The sequence below is a fragment of the Podarcis pityusensis genome (assembly GCF_964106645.2).
Source record: "Podarcis pityusensis genome assembly, chromosome: 3".
Lineage (NCBI taxonomy): Eukaryota > Metazoa > Chordata > Lepidosauria > Squamata > Lacertidae > Podarcis > Podarcis pityusensis.
This window is the reverse complement of record NC_138026.1, coordinates 104,026,485-104,048,354: the sequence shown is the minus strand read 5'-3', so window position 1 is coordinate 104,048,354 and position 21,870 is coordinate 104,026,485. Positions and strand designations below refer to the sequence as shown.

Below are 21,870 nucleotides of genomic sequence, written 5' to 3'. Positions count from 1 at the left end.
AACAGACCTCCAGAACGAATTAAGTTCTTAACCCGAGGTACCACTGTAGGGGTCTCCTGACAACTCTCAGCACCCTTAACAAACTATGGTCCCCAAAATTATTTGCAGGAAGCGATGGCCGTTTAAACTGGCATCATGGCGCTTGAAACGTCTGCTGTGGACATGGTCTCACTCACAAAGCTGTCCTTTCCAGATGTCATTATCCAGCAAGGTTAACCCCTTCTGCTAGATATGCACAGACGCCAACAAAGCAGTGAAACTATCAAGACACATCAAGCGTGCAGAGAGATCAACATGCGCACATCAAAGTGACCACCGGTGCACTCACTGCAAGGCTCATTCCAATGGTACATGTGGAGTTCAGTTTCAAGCTTTACATACCAGTCGGAGGTATCTGATCATCCCAGAGCTCCCATCCACCTAACAAGCTGGAAGGCATGCTGAAAAGGAGGAGAATAGGAAAGGTAGATCGACAGAGAGATAGATAGCAACTATTCCAGCAACACTCATATAAAGAAAAGCACTGATGGCAAACAGAAGATGAAGATTGCAAGAGGGTTTTTACAAAGTTCCTCCAGAAAAATAACGCATTCCTACGACACCAAACTCCCACCAAATGAAATAGGGTTAACAGGCATCAAGAAATATATTTTCCTCCACACAGAGACACACCCTGAAGCCTGAAAAAGCAGCAAGGACAAATGCAAAGTGTAACGCAGAAGGAAGAAGAGCCATATGATTCAGATAACTAGCTACGCACTACCGAGAAAAGTGAGAGGTTAAGGCAAAGAGCCAACAGTGGGGTAATGCAGCAAAAAAAGCTAACGTCATTTTAAGGTAAAGGTAAAGGTAAAGGGACCCCTGACCATTAGGTCCAGTCGTGATCAACTCTGGGGTTGCGCCGCTCATCTCGCTTTATTGGTCGATGGAGCTGGCGTACAGCTTCTGGGTCATGTGGCCAGCATGACTAAGCCGCTTCTGGCGAACCAGAGCAGCACATGGAAACGCGGTTTACCTTCCCGCCGGAGCGGTACCTATTTATCTACTTGCACTTTGACGTACTTTCGAACTGCTAGATGGGCAGGAGCAGGGACGGAGCAACGGGAGCTCACCCCGTCGCAGGGATTCGAACCGCCGACCTTCTGATCGGCAAGTCCTAGGCTCTGTGGTTTAACCCACACCGCCACCCGCGTCCCAACGTCATTTTAGGCTGCATGAAAAAGAAGGATCCTGACCCCAAGAGGCAGGGGGTGGTGCCAGTCTGGACTGGTAAGGTATCAGCAGCAGCAGTTGCCTTCGACCTTTTCAGATCTCATGCTTTCTTGCAGCCCTGACACACAAAATCATCACTATCACCAAATAGTTCCAGCGGACGTGGGCAACCCATTACCTTTGATTACAAAAGCTTCTGCCAGCAGCCGCAGCATATACAAAGGCTTCTTCTCCACCGCGATGTCATCAAGGCCAGCTCTTGCATACATGCTGAGAGCATCCCTGTAAGAGCCCTCAACATAATGGAGCTTCGCCAGGATCAGCATGGCTTCTGTCAAATCTTTTGGCTGGAGAAATGAAACAATTTCCATCAATAATCCATCAGACCCCCAACTGGAAGAATGCAATGTTGACATTCAGCCCCAATCCTGAATTCAAGGAGAATCAAGTGCCTCGATGCACAAGCCTTGTGAGCTTTGATGTATACACTGAGCTGTGATAAGCAAAGGCATTTTCATTCCTTTGAAAGAAATATATCCATAGATCTGCCGGCACACTGTCTCACCAGAGTGGTACATGCTCCGGTTGTCTCCCACTTGGACTACTGCCATGCGCTCTACATGAGGCTACCTTTGAAGGTGACTCGGAAACTACAACCAATCCAGAATGCGGAAGCTAGACTGGTGACTGGGATCATATAACGCCAGTCCAATGCATTCTACCTTGGCTCCTAGTATGTTTCCGAGCACAATTCAAAGTGTTGGTGCTGACCTTTAAAGCCCTGAACAGCCTCAGTCCTGTATACCTGAAGGAGCGTCTCCACCCCCATCGTTCAGCCTAGACACTGAGGTCCAGCTCCGAGGGCCTTCTGGCAGTTCCCTCACTGCGAGAAGTGAGGTTACAGGGAACCAGGCAGAGGGCCTTCTTGGCAGTGGTAGCTGCTCTTCCCATCAGATGTCAAACAGATAAACAACTATTTGACTTCTAGAAGACATCCGAGGGCAAGTTTTTAATGACTGATGTTTTATTGTGTTTTTTAATATTTTGTTGGGAGCCGCCCAGAGTGGCTGGGGCGACCCAGCCACCAATTGGAGCGGTGGCAATGAAACTTCCTGTGCCATCTCAGCTTAAATAAATGTATAGCCCCACCTAATGCAAATTGAACAGATTTTGGATATCCTCCCCAAAGCTGCCAAATATCCCTCCCCAATTTGTGGGGCATGAATGGCCCTGTGGAAGAGCGGGATAGTCAGCCACTCAAGGTTAAGCCACAAGCCCGGGTTTAGATATTGCAACAAGACAGACTCTGACTTGTTTCCTAGTGGCACAGCAGCAAAAAGTGCAGAGCAGGGGAGGAGCAGAGGAAGAACACTTCTCAGGATTATGTACCAGCATGTTTTGCATTCACATTAAAACATAGTGTGTGTTTGTGGATTTGGATTTGATATCCCGCTTTATCACTACCCGAAGGAGTCTCAAAGCGGCTAACATATGATTAGAAGGGACCAATTGGTAAAAGGTATACAAGTGGGAGCCAAACAGTATAAATTGAAAGCATTTGCTGATGACTTGGTATTGACTTTACAGGAACCAGAATCAAGCACTAAAAGAGTATTAGAACTGATTCAAGAATTTGGTCAGGTAGCAGGATTTAAGCTGAATAAGATGAAAACTAAAGTCATAGAGAAAAATTTAACTGAAATGGAGAGAAATAAGTTTCAGAAAGAGACAGGATTATCACTGGTTAAGAAAGTAAAATACCTAGGGGTTAACATGACTGCCAAGAATGTGAATTTATTTAAGGATAATTATGAAAAATGCTGGGTTGAAGTGAAAAAGGATCTAGAAATATGGTCAAATTTGAAGTTATCATTGTTAGGCCGAATTGCTGCGATAAAAATGAACGTATTGCCAAGAATGCTGTTTTTGTTTCAAACTTTGCAAATCCTGGATAAAATGGACTGTTTCAAGAAGTGGCAGAGAGATATCTCTAGATTTGTCTGGCAGGGCAAGAAACCCAGAATAAAATTTAAGATATTAACAGATGCCAAAGAAAGAGGTGGATTTGCCCTGCCAGACCTTAAACTTTATTATGAATCAGCCGCATTTTGCTGGCTGAGAGAATGGATGCTCCTTGAAAACACGGATGTGCTGGATTTGGAAGGTTTCAACAATGTATTTGGTTGGCATGCATATCTGTGGTATGATAAGGTTAAAGCACACGAAGCGTTTAAAAACCATATTGTCAGAAAAGCATTGTTTAATGTTTGGATAAGATATAAGGACTTGTTAGAAAATAAAACCCCAAGATGGTTGTCACCAATGGAAGCAAAGGCACAGAAAAAACTCAATATGGAGGCCAATTGGCCAAAGTATTGGGAAATTCTGGAACAAGAGGGAGTCAGATTAAAATTGCAGAGTTTTGAAAAACTAAAAAATAGAGTACGAGATTGGCTCCATTATTATCAAATAATGGAGGCATACAATTTGGATAAAAAATTAGGCTTCCAGGTGGAAAAATCAAAACTGGAAACAGAATTGTTAGACCCTAAAGTTAAGAATTTGTCAAGAATGTATAACTTGCTGTTGAAGTGGAATACTCAAGGTGAAATGGTGAAATCTGCTATCATTAAATGGGCACAAGATGTTGGACATAATATCATGATGGCTGACTGGGAACAGTTATGGACCACTGGCATGAAGTTCACGGCATGTAATGCCTTAAAAGAGAATTTAATGAAAATGATTTACAGGTGGTACATAGCACCAGTCAAGCTTGCAAAAATATATCATTTGCCCGATAATAAATGTTGGAAATGTAATGAAACTGAAGGTACATTCTTTCACCTTTGGTGGACATGCCCAAAGATTAAGGCATTCTGGGAGATGATCTATAATGAAATGAAAAAGGTATTTAAATATACCTTCCTGAAGAAACCAGAGGCCTTTCTCTTGGGCATGGTCGGCCAATTGGTGCCAAAGAAGGATAGAACTTTCTTTATGTATGCTACAACAGCAGCAAGAATACTTATTGCAAAGCACTGGAAGACACAAGATCTACCCACCAGGGAAGAGTGGCAGATTAAGCTGATGGACTACATGGAACTGGCGGAAATGACTGGCAGAATCCGAGACCAGGGAGAAGAGTTGGTGGAAGAAGATTGGAAAAAATTTAAAGTATATTTACAAAAACATTGCAAAATTAATGAATTTTAGAAGGATGTTGGAATGAAGCTATATGGTTTTAGCAGAAATGTAATAAAGAACTAAGTAAAAGCTGATTGATAATGGGCCAAAATGAAAAAATTTAAGGTTAGACCGTTAAGATAAATTATAGAACAAAAATTGAGAAAGATGGAAAGAATTTGCTGAAATAGTTAATTGAACTAGAATACAAAAAGGGAGGTGTGAGGAGGTCGATGAAACAAGTAAATGAAAGGTAAAGATATGGAATATCGGATGTGTTTTAATGTTTTTTCTTTTTTGTTGTATTGTTGTATTGTTTTTATTCTATGTTTTTTCCTTTTTTTATATATGTATTGTAATGTATGTTTTGTTGATTTTTTGTTGTTTTTTCTTTTTCTGCTCTCTGTAATTCTTAAACTCTTAATAAATATCTTTTTTAAAAAAAAATCAAAGCGGCTAACATTCTCCTTTCCCTTCTTCCCCCACAACAAACACTCTGTGAGGTGAATGGGGCTGAGAGACTTCAGAGAAGTGTGACTAGCCCAAGGTCACCCAGCAGCTGCATATGGAGAAGCAGGGAAGTGAACCCGGTTCACCAGATTACAAGTCCACCGCTCTTAACCACTACACCACGCTGGCACACAAACACGTGTGTTTGTTTTCAATCTTTATTGAGTTTAGTTGATAACAAAACATTCTTATATATGGTATTTCAAAAGTCTCATGTAGTTAAGCAAGAATGTATGGTGAAATGAACTGTACAGTGGTACCTCGGGTTAAGTACTTAATTCGTTCTGGAGGTCCGTTCTTAACCTGAAACTGTTCTTAACCTGAAGCACCACTTTAGCTAATGGGGCCTCCCGCTGCCGCCGAGCCGCCAGAACATGATTTCTGTTCTCATCCTGAAGCAAAGTTCTTAACCCGAGGTACTATTTCTGGGTTAGCGGAGTCTGTAACCTGAAGCGTCTGTAACCTGAAGCGTATGTAACCCAAGGTACCACTGTATAACAATGAAATGGCTTTTATTTGTAGCTTTTGAAATAGTGTTTGTTTTTAACTATAGTTTAAATGAAATCTGGGTGGAAAGAAATAGGTTTCTTTCCTGAATACTTTAATTTCCCCCCAAAAGCATAACGAAATTTTGGGAAACACTAAAAAACCCCTCATTTGCACTATTTTGTTCCCTTTTAGAATGTGAAGATGTTCATGTAAGATCTTTCAAACTGTGTGTCTGTGTAGGTTATTGTTATTGTTTGCTATTACGTTATGTTTTTGCGTTTTTACATTGTAAACTGCCTTGTGATCTTCGGATACAGGGCAATATAGAAATTCAATAAATAACAATAAATACAAACAATGTGATGTGTGAAGCAGATCACAGAATCCTGCAGCAAGGACAATGGATTAGATCAGGCTTCCTCAACCTCGGCCCTCCCATGATCCCTAGCTAGCAGGACCAGTGGTCAGGGATGTTGTGAATTGTAGTCTCAAAACATCTGGAGGGCTGAGGTTGAGGAAGCCTGTATTAGATTCTAGTGGAGGATTTTCTTCCCTCCTAAATGGAGCAAAAGGAAATGGAATTATTTACTGGAGTCCTTTATGAAACGCAGGACTGAGAGACAGATGGGTTCCAACATTTCGTATCTGAGCCTTGCAATTGTGCATCATTAACAGCACATTAAATGCTCATGTTTTATGTCAGCCATGGACGCTTACCGGCAACTTCCCTCGGTTTAGAATGTCCGTCAAATACTTTTTGGCGTCGCTCATTTTGGGCTCAGATTTTTCCATTAATGGAACGGCGTCCTTGATTTTGGCAAGGTTCTCGTTCAAGCACAGCTCCAGCAGTGCCTCTGCAACTAAAAGGTTCCCATAGTCATCTGCAGGACAGAGTAGACAGAGTAAAGGAAAGTCACACACTCAATGTCATGTTCTCATCTATAGCAGGCCACAAAGATAAACACAGAAGTTATCCGCTATATAAACATTTTGTTACATAAGGAAGTTAAAATACTGAGAGCAAAAGTTATTCGCCTACAAAACAACAAGCTCAGACGATTCTCTGCTCATTTTTGGCACAGGCAACGACCATTTTGCACATGTTCAAAGGGAATACAGAGATTTTTCAGCCCTGAAAAATCTGTACTGGAAATACATCGTATTTCACCTACAAGGAATGGGCATAATTTTCTCGCCCTCTAGGAAGCTGGCAGATGCCAAATTGTATAGGTTGGTTTCAGACTTAAGGCAACGATCCTAGGGAGTAAACCTTTGAACACCAAGGAACTTACTTCTAAATAAGCATGCATAGGATCAACATTTTGCAATTAGGAAAACGAAAGGCTAACACACTAAAAAGTATGGGATGAAGGAATGCTTCATAGGGAAAAGGTGTAACCACCAGGCAAGCAAATTGTGATGAATACTCATAACTTTCTTGCAAACAAATCAGAAGGAATGTTCAAAAAAGACTGGGTCTAGTCTAACTTCCAGCAAGAATAGCACCACCAAGCCAAAGAATATATTGCTCTAAAAGGAGAGCAGAGATAGGGGAACCAGCGGCCATCCAGGCGTTGTTGGACTTCAACTCCCATCAGCCTCAGCCAGCATGCCCAATGGTCAGGACTGATGGGAGCTGTAGTCCAGCAACATATGGTGGGCCACTGTTTCTCCCATCCGTGCTTTAGAGACACGACAAGTCATTGAGCTTACATGGGCAACCAGCCCTATTTTGCCAGCTGCCCAGCCACAGTCAAAAATAAGAAGGTTTCTGTTTGAATAAACACAAGTTGGAGGGAGGGAGCAGCATACATTTTCTTACAGAAGTGCTTCTGCTCCATTGGCATTACCTGAGTAGATTCGAAGTGATTTCTTGCAGAGCACTCCAGCCTGCAAGAGGCACTCGTTTCAGTGGAAAGGAATGCAAAGCATACAAAAGGGAACATAAGAGACGGCACCTCTTTTCAACCCAGCGGGGAAGCGCGCACACTTGAACAGCTGCTTCACGCACAGCGGAGCACCTGCGGGGCTCTGGGTTATGGCAACAAGACACCATCCAGCGAAAGGCAAGCGTGCCGAGCTCCCAAAGCAATTAAACTGAACTTGAGCATGCGATGCACACAGAAAAGTCCTTCACTCTTCACCGTTGTTTGAAGTGCATACCGATGGGTCAACAGCAGTCTCCCTCAACCTGCTGCCCTCCAGACAGAACAACAGAATTGTAGAGTTGAGGGTCAGCTAGTCGAATACACTACAAGGCCGGCATCTCAGCTGAAGCATCCATGACAGGTGGCCATCCAAGCTCTGCTTAAAAACCTCCAAGGAAGGACAGTCCACCACCTCTTGTGGGAGTCTATTCCACTGCTGAACAGCTTCCTGTCAGAAAGTTTCTTCCTGGAGTTTAGTCAGAATCTCCTTTCTTGTAACTTGAATCCACTGGATCAGGTTCTACCATGAGAAACAGGCTTGTTTCCTCTTCCATGCGGCAGTCCTTTAGATATTTAATGATGGCTATCATATCTCCTTTTAATCTACTCTTTACCAGACTAAACATACCTAACTCCCTTAACTCTTCCTCATAAAGCTTGCTTTCCAGGCCCTTTTGTTATCCTGGTCGCCTTCTCCTGCGCACATTCTAGCTTGTCAATATCCTTCTTAAACTGAGGCACCCAGATGTTTTGGACTCCAATTCCTATTAACCCTGCCTAGCACATGCTGGTGGGAGTTGTAGTCCATCCAAAACATCTGGGAGGCACCAGGCTGGATAAGACTGGTCTACCATGATGGTTTCAGCACTGGACCCCTTTCATAAAGGGCAGTTCCGGTTTCAACCTAAATTAAAATCCATTTTCCCAGCCTGTGCCTAACAGATTGCTTTGTTAAACACACGGGTTCATCAGTTAATATTAGCTATTCTCGGTCTACAGTGGTACCTTTGGTTGGAAAAGGGATCAGTTCCGGAGGCCCGTTCGCAACATGAAAAGAACGCAACCCACAGTGGCGCATCTGCGCATGCACGGGTTGCAATTTGCCACTTCTGTGCATGCGCATTATGTCATTTTGCACGTCTGTGCATGCATGAGTGGCGAAACCCGGAAGTAACCCTTTCTAGTACTTCCGGGTTGCCGTGGGACGTATCCTGAAAGAACGTAACATGAAGCGGACGTAACACGAGGTGTGACTGTACATAACTCCATGCTCCTTTGCGGGGGTTTGGGGATGTGCCAATTGCCCTGGCTTCTACACGCACAGCAAGCATGTGTCTAGTCACAACTGTACACACAAAGGCTGCCTCTATATATGTTTGCACCGTGTTCGGGATGCGGATGGCGCTGTGGTCTAAACCACTGAGCCACTTGGGCTTGCTGACCAGAAAGTCGGCGGTTCAAATCCCTGTGACAGGGTGAGCTCCCGTTGCTCTATCCCAGTTCCTGCCAACCTAGCAGTTCGAAAGCATGCCAGTGCAAGTAGATAAATAGGTACTGCTGTGGCAGGAAGGTAAACGGTGTTTCCGTGCACTCTGGTTTCCATCACGGTGTTCCGGAAAGCTGTCTGTGGACAAACGCCAGCTCCTTTGGCCTGAAAGTGACATGAGCGGCACACCCTATAGTCGCCTTTGACTGGACTTAACCATCCAGGGGTCCTTTACCTTTTTACCTTGCACTGTGTGCACAGATACTAGGAGATATGACTTCTCATCACATTCCTGCTCCTATGTAGAGGAACACAGAAGCTATAATCGTTCAGCCTGGACACTGAGATCCAGCGCCGAGGGCCTTCTGGCGGTTCCCTCATTGCAAGAAGTGAGGTTAGAGGGAACCAGACAGAGGGCCTTCTCAGTAGTGGCGCCCGCCCTGTGGAACGCCCTCCCCTCAGATGTGAAGGAAATAAGTAGCTATCTTATCTTTAAAAGACATCTGAAGGCAGCCCTGTTTAGGGAAGTTTTTAATATTTAATGCTGTACTGTTTTTAACACTTGATTGGAAGCCGCCAGAGTGGCTGGGGAAACTTGGCCAGATGGGCGGGAATAAATAAATTATTATTATTATTATTATTATTATTATGCGCAAATCATCTTTAAAGGCAGCCCCATGTACAGAGCACTGCAGTAGTCTAGGGCATTGCCCGATCATGGATAACAGCTCTCATGCCGTTAAGTCTTGCTGGGCTTAATAATCCGAGGTGTGAACCAGCCTTCTGTCCTCACATGCAGTCCCATTACTCGTCTCTTCACGGCTGAAGCAGTCAAACCAGAAAGCTTGTAATTAGCCACAGTCTCCCCATATAAACTACAGAAGTTGTCACCAACCAGGTGCCTTCCAGATGTTTTGGACTACAGTTCCCATCAGCCCCAACCAGCACAAGTGTGTGGTTCAAAACGCCTGAAGGGTGCCAGGTTGCCAAAGGCTGCCACACAATGCCCTTCCCTGTGGCTGAACATCATAGAAAAGGTGGACAAGAACCTGCCTGATCGTCTCTGTGGACTCTTCTTCCTTGGAGGTTTTTAAACAGAGGCTGGATGGTCATCTGCCATGGATGCTTTAGCTGAGATTCCTGCATTGCAGGGGGTTGGACTAGATGTCCCTTGGGGTCCCTTCCAACTCTGCAATTCTATGATCTAAGTCGTCTTCATTTTGTTTCAGCAACTGCATTGAACAGTCATTTCAATGGGCATTAAGGACTCCCTTTATTTTGTACAAGAGGCGACTATGGACTTTTTTGAGAAAAAGTGTTTTCAGGAGTTTGTCCTCCACGGCTGTTTTTTCTCACTGTGAGACCTCTGGTAACCTTCCAAGGAATCCCGTGGAACACAGCTTGAAAACGACTGAAACGGTAGCGCTCTAAATTTCAACAGCGGTTTCCTAGCTAAGCAGAAAACCTCATTCGCAATGGAAGGAGACAAGTAGCAACGGAAAAGTGAATAAGTGCATAAAGGCTGCTTACAATCTAGAGGCCATTTGCAGAGAGTTGGACAGGGGTGGTCACAGTGGACAATAAGAGGATCTTAAAAACAGGAAGCGCTCTTCCCAAAAAGCTCAGAGTGAACTCATTTACACAACAAAGGGAGTCCTCAGTTGTGGGGGGGAAGGAAGACGACTTGGGAGACTGTTTGCCAACCCTCCAAGGGCCACACGTCAGTGCTGGGTGCAGCCAAAGTAAAATTAATAATAATAATAATAATAATAATAATAATAATAATTTATTATTTATAATTTATACCCCCACTCATCTGGCTGGGGTTCCCCAGCCACTTTGGGCAGCTCCCAACAGAATATTAAAAACACGATAAAACATCCAACCTTAAAAACTTCCCTAAACAGGGCTGCCTTCTAAACGTCTTCTAAAAGTCAGATACAGTCATACCTCGGGTTGAAGTAGCTTCGGGATGAGCATTTTCGGGTTGCACTCCGCAGTGACCCGGAAGTAACGGAGCACGTTACTTCCGGGTTTCGCTGCTCGCGCATACGCAGACGCTCAAAATGACATCACACGCATGTGCGGAAGTGGCAAATTGTGACCCGCGCATGCGCAGACGTGGGTTGCGTTCCCTTCAGGATGCGAACGGGGCTCTGGAATGGATCCCGTTCGCATCCAGAGGTACCACTGTAGTTGTTTATTTATTTGACATCTGATGGGAGGGCGTTCCACAGGGCGGGCGCCACTACTGAGAAGTCCCTTTCCCTGGTTCCCTGTAACTTCACTTCTTGCAGGGAGGGAACCGCCAGAAGGCCCTCAGAGCTGGACCTCAGTGTCTGGGCTAGATGATGGGGGTGGAGGCACTCCTTCAGGTATAGATGGGGACTATGGCCACCCTCCCCACAAACACACTCGCTTCTGTGCACATGAGCACACCCTGAGGTACATTCGTGCAGCATGTTTCGCCCTCGTTTCTGGGCCATCCCTGGCACTGCCAGGCAACAGGCCCGCTAAGGGTCTCTGAGGAAAGTGTGGCTGAGCGGCAGGACCTCACTCAGTCCAGGATGGGCTCCCTCTCTCTCACACACACACACTTCCCAGAGGTCTGCTGCCAACCGTACAGGATGAGAGGAAAATGTGTGCCAGTGTACTTCTGTCTGACGGATAAACACATATGTTCTTGGGCGGGGCTGCCTGGCCAATTTAAAATTTGGCAGGGCAGCCCCTCCAGAGAAATAAAACAGCTCTTCAGCCCTAATGTGAGGCCGAGATCTGAAAAGGGAATGCAAGAACCTGGCGAATAATTCACTCAACCTTCCCCCCCCTCCCCAGACCATGTTTTTAAAACAAAAAAGTTTCGCTTTTAAGGTTTGTTATATCCAAGATGCAAGCAAGACACACATGGTGCTTACGATGTTTCCTGGAGCTACAGAAGAGACCACAGAATATTTTCTTTTCCCACCTCAACAAGGCTTAAAACAGGATGCAAGAACATGAATCATCGCCCACTGGCTCTAATTTCTACCCCGCTGAGATGAACAGCCTACAGCACACAAGAGGAAGGCCTAAACTTTTAAAGAGGCACTTGCACTTCCTGAAATATTATTATTATTATTTCACGTTAGAACCCGCCCTACCTCCCAAAGGAGCCCAGGGTGGCAAACACGTTAAAAAAAATAAAATCTGGTAGCAGTTAGAAACAGTATCTCAACCGGTGATTTCAGGGTTGCCAAGAATAGTATTTCTCAGAGTGTGTGTTTTCAGATTCTGCCTGGAAGTCAATTATAAGAGAGACAGGTACACTTCAACATGGAAGGCATTCCACAGATGGGGAGCTGCCACTGAAAAAAACCCTGTCATGGGGCAACACCAACCAAGCAGTACCACCAACAAGGTTTCACCTGTGGATGGTAGAGTCCAAGATGGCTGATACTGGCAAAGGAAGGAGATCTTTTAGCTAATTGTGTCCCAAGACATTTAGGGCTTTACATACTAGTACTAACCCAATGAACTGGGCCTGGTGGCTCAGCGGCAGCCAGTGCAGTGCTTCAAGTACTGCTGCTGCTGCTGCTGCTGCTGTTGTTGTTGTTGTTGTTGTTTTATTATTTACTATTCATTTACTTTATTACTCATTCTCTACCCTGAGTTCTCAGGGTGAGGTACAACAATTTGAAATACAACATTCATCCATTTGTTGTTACTGATGCTACATTGGTCTGCACTAGAAGATTCACAGAGGATTCAGATATAATCAAAACTCATTTTAAAACAGTCATGGTTTATCCCAAACATAGGCAAACTCAGCCTTCCAGATGTTTTGGGACTACAGTCATTCCTCAGGTTACAGACACTTTGGGTTACGTGTTTTCAGATTACGGGTTACGTGTTTTCAGGTTACAGATGCACCGAAACCTGGAAGTACCGGAACAGGTTACTTCCAGGTTTCGGCGCTCGTGCATGCACAGAAACACTAAATTGTGCTTTGCGCATGCGCAGAAGTGCCGAATCGTGACCCGCCCGTGTGCAGACGTGGCACTGCGGGTTGCAAACATGCCTCCCACACGGATCACGTTCGCAACCTGAGCATCCACTGTACAACTCCCATCATCCACTAGTCCTGTTAGCTAGGGATGATGGGAGTTGTAGGCCAAAAACATCTGGAGGGCCAAGTTTGCCTATGCCTGGGTTATCCCAAAGAGGGCTAAGAACTGGACCTACTGAGAAAAGGTTTATTATTATTATTATTATTATTATTATTACTATTACTATATATTTGTACCCCAGCCATCTGACTGGGTTGCCACTCTGGGCAGCTTCCAACATGAAACGTAATAAAACATTCAACATTAAAAAGCTTCCCTATATAAGGCTGCCTTCAGATGTCTTCTAAATTGGTTACTGTATATAGTTACCCATCTCCTTGACATTTGATGAGAGGGTGATCCAGTGTTGGCGCCACTACCGAGAAGGCACATTTCACAGTGCCGAACCTTTACAGGGAACCAGGCAGAGGGCCTTCTCGGTAGTGGCACCTGCCCTGTGGAACGTCCTCCCACCAGATGTCAAAGAGAACAACAACTACCAGACTTTTAGAAGACATCTGAAGGCAGCCCTGCTTAGGGAAACTTTTAATGTTTGAGGCATTACTGTATTTTAGTGTTTTGCTGGAAGCAGCCCATAGTGGCCGGGGAAGCCTGGCCAGATGGGCGGGGTATAAATTTATTTTATTTTATTTTATTTTATTTTATTTTATTTTATTTTATTTTATTTTATTTTATTTTATTTTATTTATAAATAAATAAATAATGGTTTGAGAAGTCAACAGCATCATCCATCCCAGGAATCCTCAGCTAAATGGAGTTAAAACCAATAGTGCAATGGAGGAGAATCACGCAAGGGGAGAGTATCCCAGCAGGCTCACTGATGTCATCTGCGGGATCCTCTTTACTATGGCAGGTAAATGAGGAGCTATGGAAGCTTTCATAGAATCATGGAATGACAGAGTTGGAAAAGACCCCAAGGGCCATCAAGTCCAACCCCCTGCAATGCAGAAACTGCAGATAAAGTGTTCCCAAGAAGATGGCCTTCCTACCTCTGTTTAAACCCTCCAATGAAGGAGAGTCCACTACCCTCCGAGGTTGAACAGCTCTTGCCATCAGAAAGTTATTCCTAATGTTTAGTCGGAATCTCCTTTCTTGTAAATCGAACTTGTTGGTTTGAGTCCTACCCTCTGGAGCAGGAGGGAACAAGCTTGACCATCTTCCAAGTGACAACCAGTCTGGAACTTGAAAATGGGTACCATATCACCTGTCGGTCTTCTCTTCTCCAGGCTAAACCAACTCCCTCAACTGTTCCTCATACAAAGCTAGGTTTCCAGGCCTTTCATCAACTTGGGTCACCCTTCTCCACACCCATTCCAGTTTGCCAACATCCTTCCCAAACTGTGGTGCTCACTTACGAGTTTTACCAATGTCCGTGACATATTGGCACGGAGGAAGTCGGAGAATTAGTCCAGTTTATTATTTTAGGATAGCTGACCCTCAGAAATTAGCTGAGCAATGTAACCTATGCTCATTCAGATGCAAGTCCCATTGTGTTTGATGGGGTTTGTTTCTAGGTAACTGTGTCCCGGACAGCAGCTTTACTAGAGAGTAAGCCCCATTCTGCATCACTGGGACTTACTTCTGTGTAAACCTGCACATTGTATAGCTGATTTCCTTTGAGGCTGCCCTCTTGAGCAAGACAGCATCCTCTGATTATTCCCAATGGCGGTAAAGTGTGAGAAAAATCATTGAGAGCAACACACAAGACACAAAAGGAGTGTTGGGGAAAAAGCAGCTGTGGAGTGCAGATCCAATTACACCTCTGGGGAAACACTGGGGTTGTACTGTGTATTTAAAAAAGCACTTGGCTCTCATAAGGCAAAGCTCATGATGCGCCTGATGAAAACATTTTTTACTGAGACAAGCCTACCTACACAGGTATTTAGAGCACTGGTGTGTTTTTACTTTATTTCTGGATTTTTTTAAAAAAAGTTTGATAGTTGTTACTAATAATCCTATTGCAGGCTTCCTCAACCTCGGCTCGTCAGATGTTTTTGGCCTACAACTCCCATGATCCCTAGCTAGCAAGACCAGTGCTCAGGAATGCTGGGAATTGTAGTCTCAAAACATCTGGAGGGCCGAGGTTGAGGAAGCCTGTCCTAATGTTTTCTTTTGCACACCGCATTGAGGTTTCCTGCAATCAATCAGCTCAGTATAAATTTAATGAAGTGATTAACAGCAAAACGGATGCTTAAACATCAGGAAGAACTTTCTGACAGTTAAGAACCGTTCGAGGTTGTGGACTCTCCTTCCTTGGAGGTTTTCAAGCTGAGGTTAGACGGCCATCTGTCACTGGATGCTATGGCTGAGATTCCTGCATCGCAGGGGGTTGGACTAGATGACCCGGGGACCCCCTTCCAACTCCACAACTTCCCCCTCAAGCATTGTTTGGGGTGCGGATGAATTAGCTGCTCTTGCAAAACAGAGTGTGGTTGGGTGGAGAGGCTTGGATCCGGACTAAGTTAGTTGCGCTTAGTCTGAAATCAGTGCGTAAAGTTCATATGACTTGGGAGTTGAACCCTGCGGCTTTCTATGGGAGCTGGCTGCGCGCAACTAACTCAAGGAAGCGGGGCACAGATTGTGCAACTCTCCCGTCGGGAAAGGTTTTGCTCCGGGAGACCAAAGGACGACTCCTTGCTAAGGGAAGACAGGAGGGCGGGCGCCGCCGCTGCTGCTGCTGCTTCCATTTCCTGGGGAAGAGAAGCTGCTGGCTGCGGGATCCCCGGCGGCGACTTACCGGACGGTTGAGCTCCTGCGCCGGCTGCGCCCCCCTTGGCCCACTTGTGGCGGGGACTGGCCGCCCGCGTCCTCATCTGCTCCACCACGGCCAGCTGCGTGTCCCACTGGCAATCGGCGCGGCACCTCTCCACCGCCTCTTCCATTTTCAGGTGGAAATGCGAGCCTTTCGCAGCCATCTTAGCGTGGGTGGGTGACTCGTGTACAACAGGGAAGTCCCGGGCAGCCGGGCGTGCGCCTGGGGAACAGCCGGGTTCCCCTCCCCTCGCCCAGCAGGGGCAGGATCGCGCGCTCCCGGGCGCCTGGTGGAAAGGGAGGCTCCAGCGGCGCTGCGGCGCGGGACAGATGTGGTGCCCCTTCCAAAAAAAACCCCACAAAAACTACCCCTCAGCGCCCCGATGATCCAGATGTGTGGCAGCTAAGAGGAAGCGCCCCGCGCAAAGCGTGACAGGCTGGTAAAGTTGCGCCGCAGAAGGGAACGGCTTAAAATGGGGGGCAGAAATGGAACAAGAGGGGTCTTTCAGGGCTTGTGAAGGGCGCAATGTTTTCCATCTATTGTTTTGTTTTATTTAATTGCCTTTATGACTCACCCTTTTCTCAAAGGAAGACAACACATAGAATTGTAGAATTGGAAGGGACCACCAGGATCATCAAGTCTACTCCCACATGTGGGACTCGAACCCACGACCCTGTGATTAAGAGGCTTGTGCTCTACCGACTGAGGAACCCCTCCTCATGATCTACCCTGTGAGGTAGGTTAGACTGAGAGACACTGACTGGCAGTGAGCTTGGTCTCCCAGGTCATAGTCCCAACACTCTTAACCATTACACTGCACTGGCCGGCCCCCCCAAAAAGAGGCTGTTAGGGATTTCTGCTTAAATGGGCAATGTGTGTTTTCTTTTCTCCTCCCCGCTTTCACCCAGGTTCTGGGGGTTCCAGGCTAGACCTGAAGTTTCAGGCTTGGATTTTAACCTCCTTCTGTGCAAAGAGAGTCAAGGGCCAAAAGGTAGGGGTGAAGACTGTTTTCTGCTTGGGAAGAGCTTTTGCTGTTTGCTCCACTCCACATCCATCAGGCTGCACCCTTAAAGTACAGAACAGTCTGGCTCTTCCTTTGTCCCCAGGAAAAGCTGCAAGGGACTCTCACTTCCTGTTTCTTGACTGATTACTCCACCTGATGTGGACACACCCCTTCAGGGTTCAGATTGTCCCCTGCCACACAAGCCCCATGACAATATTACTCTCTTCTGTGCTTGCCACTGAGATGCTTTTGCATTTGCTGTTGCCTTTTGAGCAGGGCCTTTTTTGTTGTGTCACCCAGCATGAGAAACTTCCCTGTCCCAGGAAGCTATGTTGTCTCCTCCTTTGCTTTTGCAGCAAGGATTAGAATTTTCTCTTTAGATTTCTCTTCCGGTGCTATGGACCGGACAGCTCTCTGTTTCTTCTCCTTCATTTTGTCCTGTTTTGGGACTTCCAGTGTTTGTGTTATATTAATGTGAAGACATAATAAAAGAGTGTCTCCACCCCCATCATTCTGCCCGGACACTGAGGTCCAGCTCCAAGGGCCTTCTGGTGGTTCCCTCCCTACGAGAAGTGAAATTACAGGGAACCAGGCAGAGGGGCTTCTCAGTAGTGGCACCCTCCCTGTAGAACACCCTCCTATCAGATGTCAAGGAAATAAACATCTGACTTTTAGAAGACATCTGAAGGCAGCCCTGTTTAGGGAAGTTTTAAATGTTTGATGTCTTATCATGTTTTTAATATTCTATTGTGAGCCGCCCCGAGTGGCTGAGGAAACCCAGGCAGATGGGTGGGCTATTAATTATTAATTATTAGTTATAATTATTAATTAGTATAAATATAAAAGACTGCTTACTGTTGCCATTATCCGTGCATGTTCCAGAAGTCTGCACAGCTCTTCAACTGTTCCTTTTTACTCTGTCAGGAACAGAGACAGCGATGTGGTGGAAAACTTTGAATTGAGAAATTTTCCAATGCACTAACCACATTTGTACCAGGCACAAAGACTGCAAAAGAGGATCAAAGGAATGCTTCTGAGCTCATCTGTGAAAAATCCACACCAAAACCAAAGGGGAATCAAAATAAGGAACATCCAGGATACAGTATTCTAAAAACTGCAAAACTATGTTATTCAGCATTTAGACAGTTTGAGCATAAGAAGACCTTGTTGGCTCACGCCATTGGCCCATTTAGTCCAGCCTCCTGTTCTTGCAGTGGCCAACCAGACGCCTGCGGGAAACCCCACAAGCAGGACTGAAGCACAAAAAAGGAGGGCCCAACTATAGGATGAGTTAGACTACAACTTTGCATTTAATGTACAGATTTTTAAAAAATACAAATATCAGCTTGAGTGGTGGGGATTATAATGACCAGGATGCTGCAGGGGTACAGTAATTTAATCCTTTCCTTTGAGGGAAACCCCTCCTTTGCTGCTGCTGTTTGCTTTGAGAAGAGGACATCACATTCCACAATGTGGAATGTGATTATTATTATTATTATTAAATTTGTGTACCACCCCTGATCCATAGATACTATGCTATTAACGTTTACTTATCTGCACGGTTCTTTTGAACCAGTCACTGCTAAGAGAAATCGAATTTCAAATGTTTTTTTTTAAGAAACAAGGTACAAATATCAACTCCAGAATGCAGTTTGCAAATTGAGTGTGTTTCTACAAAATAAGATGCATTTGCACAATTCAGAATTTATTCAGGATGTCAGTTTTCTGGGCTTCTTAATATGGCATTTGAGTTTCTCCCGGGAAGACAAACCCGCGGAAGATAATTCACTGTTGCAGACTGTGAGTAGTGAAACTGATTTGTCCTAATTCTTCCTTCTAATGATACAACGCTAGCAACATCTCCAGCCCTCTGTCGATTACTTATATGATGTCTGTCAGGATACAAATCCTACCAAGGCAGTTGATAAGTATCATTAAATTAATGTCCCCAAACCCAACTCTTCTGGACATCAGTCATACAAGAAATATGCAAAATAACTAAGCAGGTATTAGAAGTCACCCCAGAACTGGCCCTACTGAACATCTTCCAAGATAATAATGCCCACTCACATTGTAAAGAGCTCATAACCCACCTACTCTCAGCAGCCAGAAGCGTCATAGCCGGACACTGGAGAGACCTGTCAGGAGTAAGCATGAACCGATGGTATCGAATACAGTGGTACCTCTGGTTAAGTACTTAATTCGTTCCGGAGGTCCGTTCTTAACCTGAAACTGTTCTTAACCTGAAGCACCACTTTAGCTAATGGGGCCTCCCACTGCCGCTGTGCCACCGCCACTGCACGATTTCTGTTCTCATCCTGAAGCAAAGTTCTTAACCCGAGGTACTATTTCTGGGTTAGTAGAGTCTAACATGAAGCGTATGTAACCTGAAGCGTATGTAACCTGAAGCGTATGTAACCCAAGGTACCACTCTAGTATGGGAAACAGCCTTACTAGAAGAGCTAACCAATAAACTGAAATTGACAAGTTTATTTGAGTTTTCCCTGGGAAGCCTGCATTCTGGTATGGTTCCCCTTTATCACATACACAGTCCCAACAAGACAACAACATGAATCTGCTGACAGCATTCGAATCAATATGGCTAACCTGACACAAAAACCCACCCTCTCACACACATAGGAACGAAGTCCTATACCCCACAAATAACCCAGAGGTGCATTTTAAATAAAAGCACACATTCTACCCATGTAAAAACACACTGATTCCTGGAACATCCGCGGGCCGGATTGAGAAGGCGATTGGGCCGGATCCGGCCCCTGGGCCTTAGGTTTGTGACCCCTGCCCTAGGCTATTGCCAACCTCTCTCACCACCATGGGAGTATAACAAGCGAACAGAAAGAGAACCCACACAAGTGAAACTGACACAAAACTCACACATACGTTAAGTAGAAAAATAGAAGCATTGCCACCTCACCCCACCCCCTCCCAACCCTCCCCTTCTTTTCCTCCCAACCTTATACTGCATGCAACACTAATGTCTCACAACAATTGAAACTGATCTGTAGAAAACGCCAAAAAAAGACAATGCACATATTTTTGTAAACAAAGAAACCTTTAATAATTTTTTAAGTGACATTAAATTACATATTTTAAATACATAATAAACAGCAGCAACATATTTAATACCCATCAAGAGCCTTCCCACAAGGCAGTTGATGGCAGGTTAGCCTGTGGAGTGGTGAGGCAGAAAGTCTAATTAGAACAGGATTTGGGCAGGGTATAAATGATGATTTTATTATTATTACTTAAGATGGCCTGCATCCCTCGCTACATTTGCCACGTACAAGGCAAATTGCATTCATCTTAGTTCTGTGTGATATGTGTGGGCTGAAGGCAGAGTAAGAAGAGTTATTATGAAACACATCAGAATTAATGTCAGGTAATTGGAGCCACACCTATATAGCCACTGCTAAGCATCCAGAGTCTGGATTCTAGGACGTAATGTTCAGAAGGAAGTTTCACTGACTTCATGGGGAGCTCACTTTTGATTGAAGTCACTGGGAGGAAACTAATAAAAATTATTTAAAAGAAGAAGAATTTACAGGGGGGAGGAAAGGAAGTCTTGTTTATTATTTATGTATTTATTGAATTTATATACCGCCCTTCACCCGAGGATAGCAGGGCGGTATATTGTATAAAAACACAAAAATAAATACCATAATAAACAAAACAATAACCACATACACACAGTTTAAAAGACCATAGATTCTTGAATCAGAGCCAAAGGAATATAGAGAAACATTTTCGCCTGGCACCTAAAGATATGTAATGAAGGTGCCGGGCAAACGTCCTCAGGAAGAGCATTCCACAAACGGAGCCACCACAGAAAAGGCCCGTTACTGTATTACTGCCCTATGGACCTCTCATGAAGGGGGAAAGCTATGGGATCGATTCATTTGTAACATTTATTCTGAGAAGCTCAAGAGGCAGGGCAACAGGTGATTCCACCACTACAAGTCAAGGCACATAGTATCCCAGGCCAGCTAAATTATTTTGCCACTTCATGCAGAAAGTCCCACAAGCACCTCCTCACTTACTTACAGTAAAAATGCAACCACAATCGGTTATATAACTAACATTTTTCTGCCCTTCCATGGTACCCAAACACAGCTACTTGAGATGACTGTCTCTCTCTGCCTAATGACAGAGCAGGCAGCATCAAGGCACAATAACAGTTCTTCATTCCCTATTTTATCCTTATGGTGTAGGAAAGGCCCAAGCAACTGATTGGCCCAAATTCATGTGCCAAGTTTTATTGCTAAGGGTGGATTTGACCCTATACCTGCCAACTCACTGGCAATTTAACCACTTCATGACATTGTTTGTTATCTAGTATTACTATTATTAATTAGATTTCTCACCCACCCTTCACCACGTGGTCCCTGGGACAGGTTACAGAATTGTATAAATACAATATTGTACTGAAAACAGTTAAAACAATTTAATCAAAAGATGAGGGTGGGATCTAAGAACATCCACTTCTGATTAAACCCACAGAAATTTCAGGCTGCATCATGTTTTCCTAGAAACACTAAGGGACACAAAGCCCCAGGGCTAACCCAAGATGATGATGATGTTGCTAAATTTGTATACCACCCTTCATCCAAACACCACAACAGAAAAATGCATAATAAAAAACCCAATAACCGCACTCCCACACATCATCACATCATTATGGCACCTGAGGCAAACCACAAAAATTGTCCATCCTAACCATGACAGGGAAAAAGGGGTGAGCGAAATTACTCAAAAGCTGCAGGATTCTTGTTCTTTTTAAATTTTATTTATATATTTCACTAATTTTACAATCATTTTAACATTTCAAAACTTGACTTCCTTCCCCCTCTTTCTGTGGTTCCTTAAATTTATGTTTAATATCTTCTGCATATCCAAATTAACTTTATTTGCTCATTTATTCATCTGCTTTAAATATATACTGTTATAAAACTGCAGGTTATTACAAGAATCCTGCCAATGTTTTCGTTTTGGGAACCCCAGCCTCGTTCACACAACCAGCGAGAGCCTCCGAGGGCTCGCTAGTCATGCGAAAAGCGCTGGAAGCGACCAAACCCAACAGCCGCACCTCAGCCTAGGAGAGAAAAACGCGCAACGAGGTTAGTCAAATGAGGCGACATAGGGACAAAGTAGGCGGGTCTTCACGGAGTCTTTGCAGCGAT

The 21,870-nt window shown here is 44.7% G+C and overlaps 1 protein-coding gene and 1 long non-coding RNA gene across 2 annotated transcripts in view; one reads left to right on the top strand and one right to left on the bottom strand.

Annotated features, from left to right (window-relative positions):
* Positions 1–15,839, bottom strand: part of TTC7A (tetratricopeptide repeat domain 7A) — a 190,066-nt gene extending 174,227 nt beyond the window's left edge. Inside the window, exons 1-3 of the mRNA XM_080998137.1 lie at positions 15,655–15,839; positions 6,115–6,278; positions 1,391–1,559 (exon numbers count right to left, since the gene is read on the bottom strand). Of these exons, the coding sequence (XP_080854263.1) occupies positions 1,391–1,559; positions 6,115–6,278; positions 15,655–15,832 (511 nt within the window). The 5' untranslated portion in view covers positions 15,833–15,839. The remainder of the gene's footprint in view (positions 1–1,390; positions 1,560–6,114; positions 6,279–15,654) is intronic.
* A 148-nt stretch (positions 15,840–15,987) lies between these two features.
* On the top strand, positions 15,988–19,159 carry LOC308472951. The gene is made up of 3 exons (XR_013983809.1): positions 15,988–16,108; positions 16,257–16,405; positions 17,597–19,159. It is a non-coding gene; the product is annotated as an uncharacterized lncRNA (long non-coding RNA).
* The last annotated feature ends 2,711 nt before the right edge of the window (positions 19,160–21,870 follow it).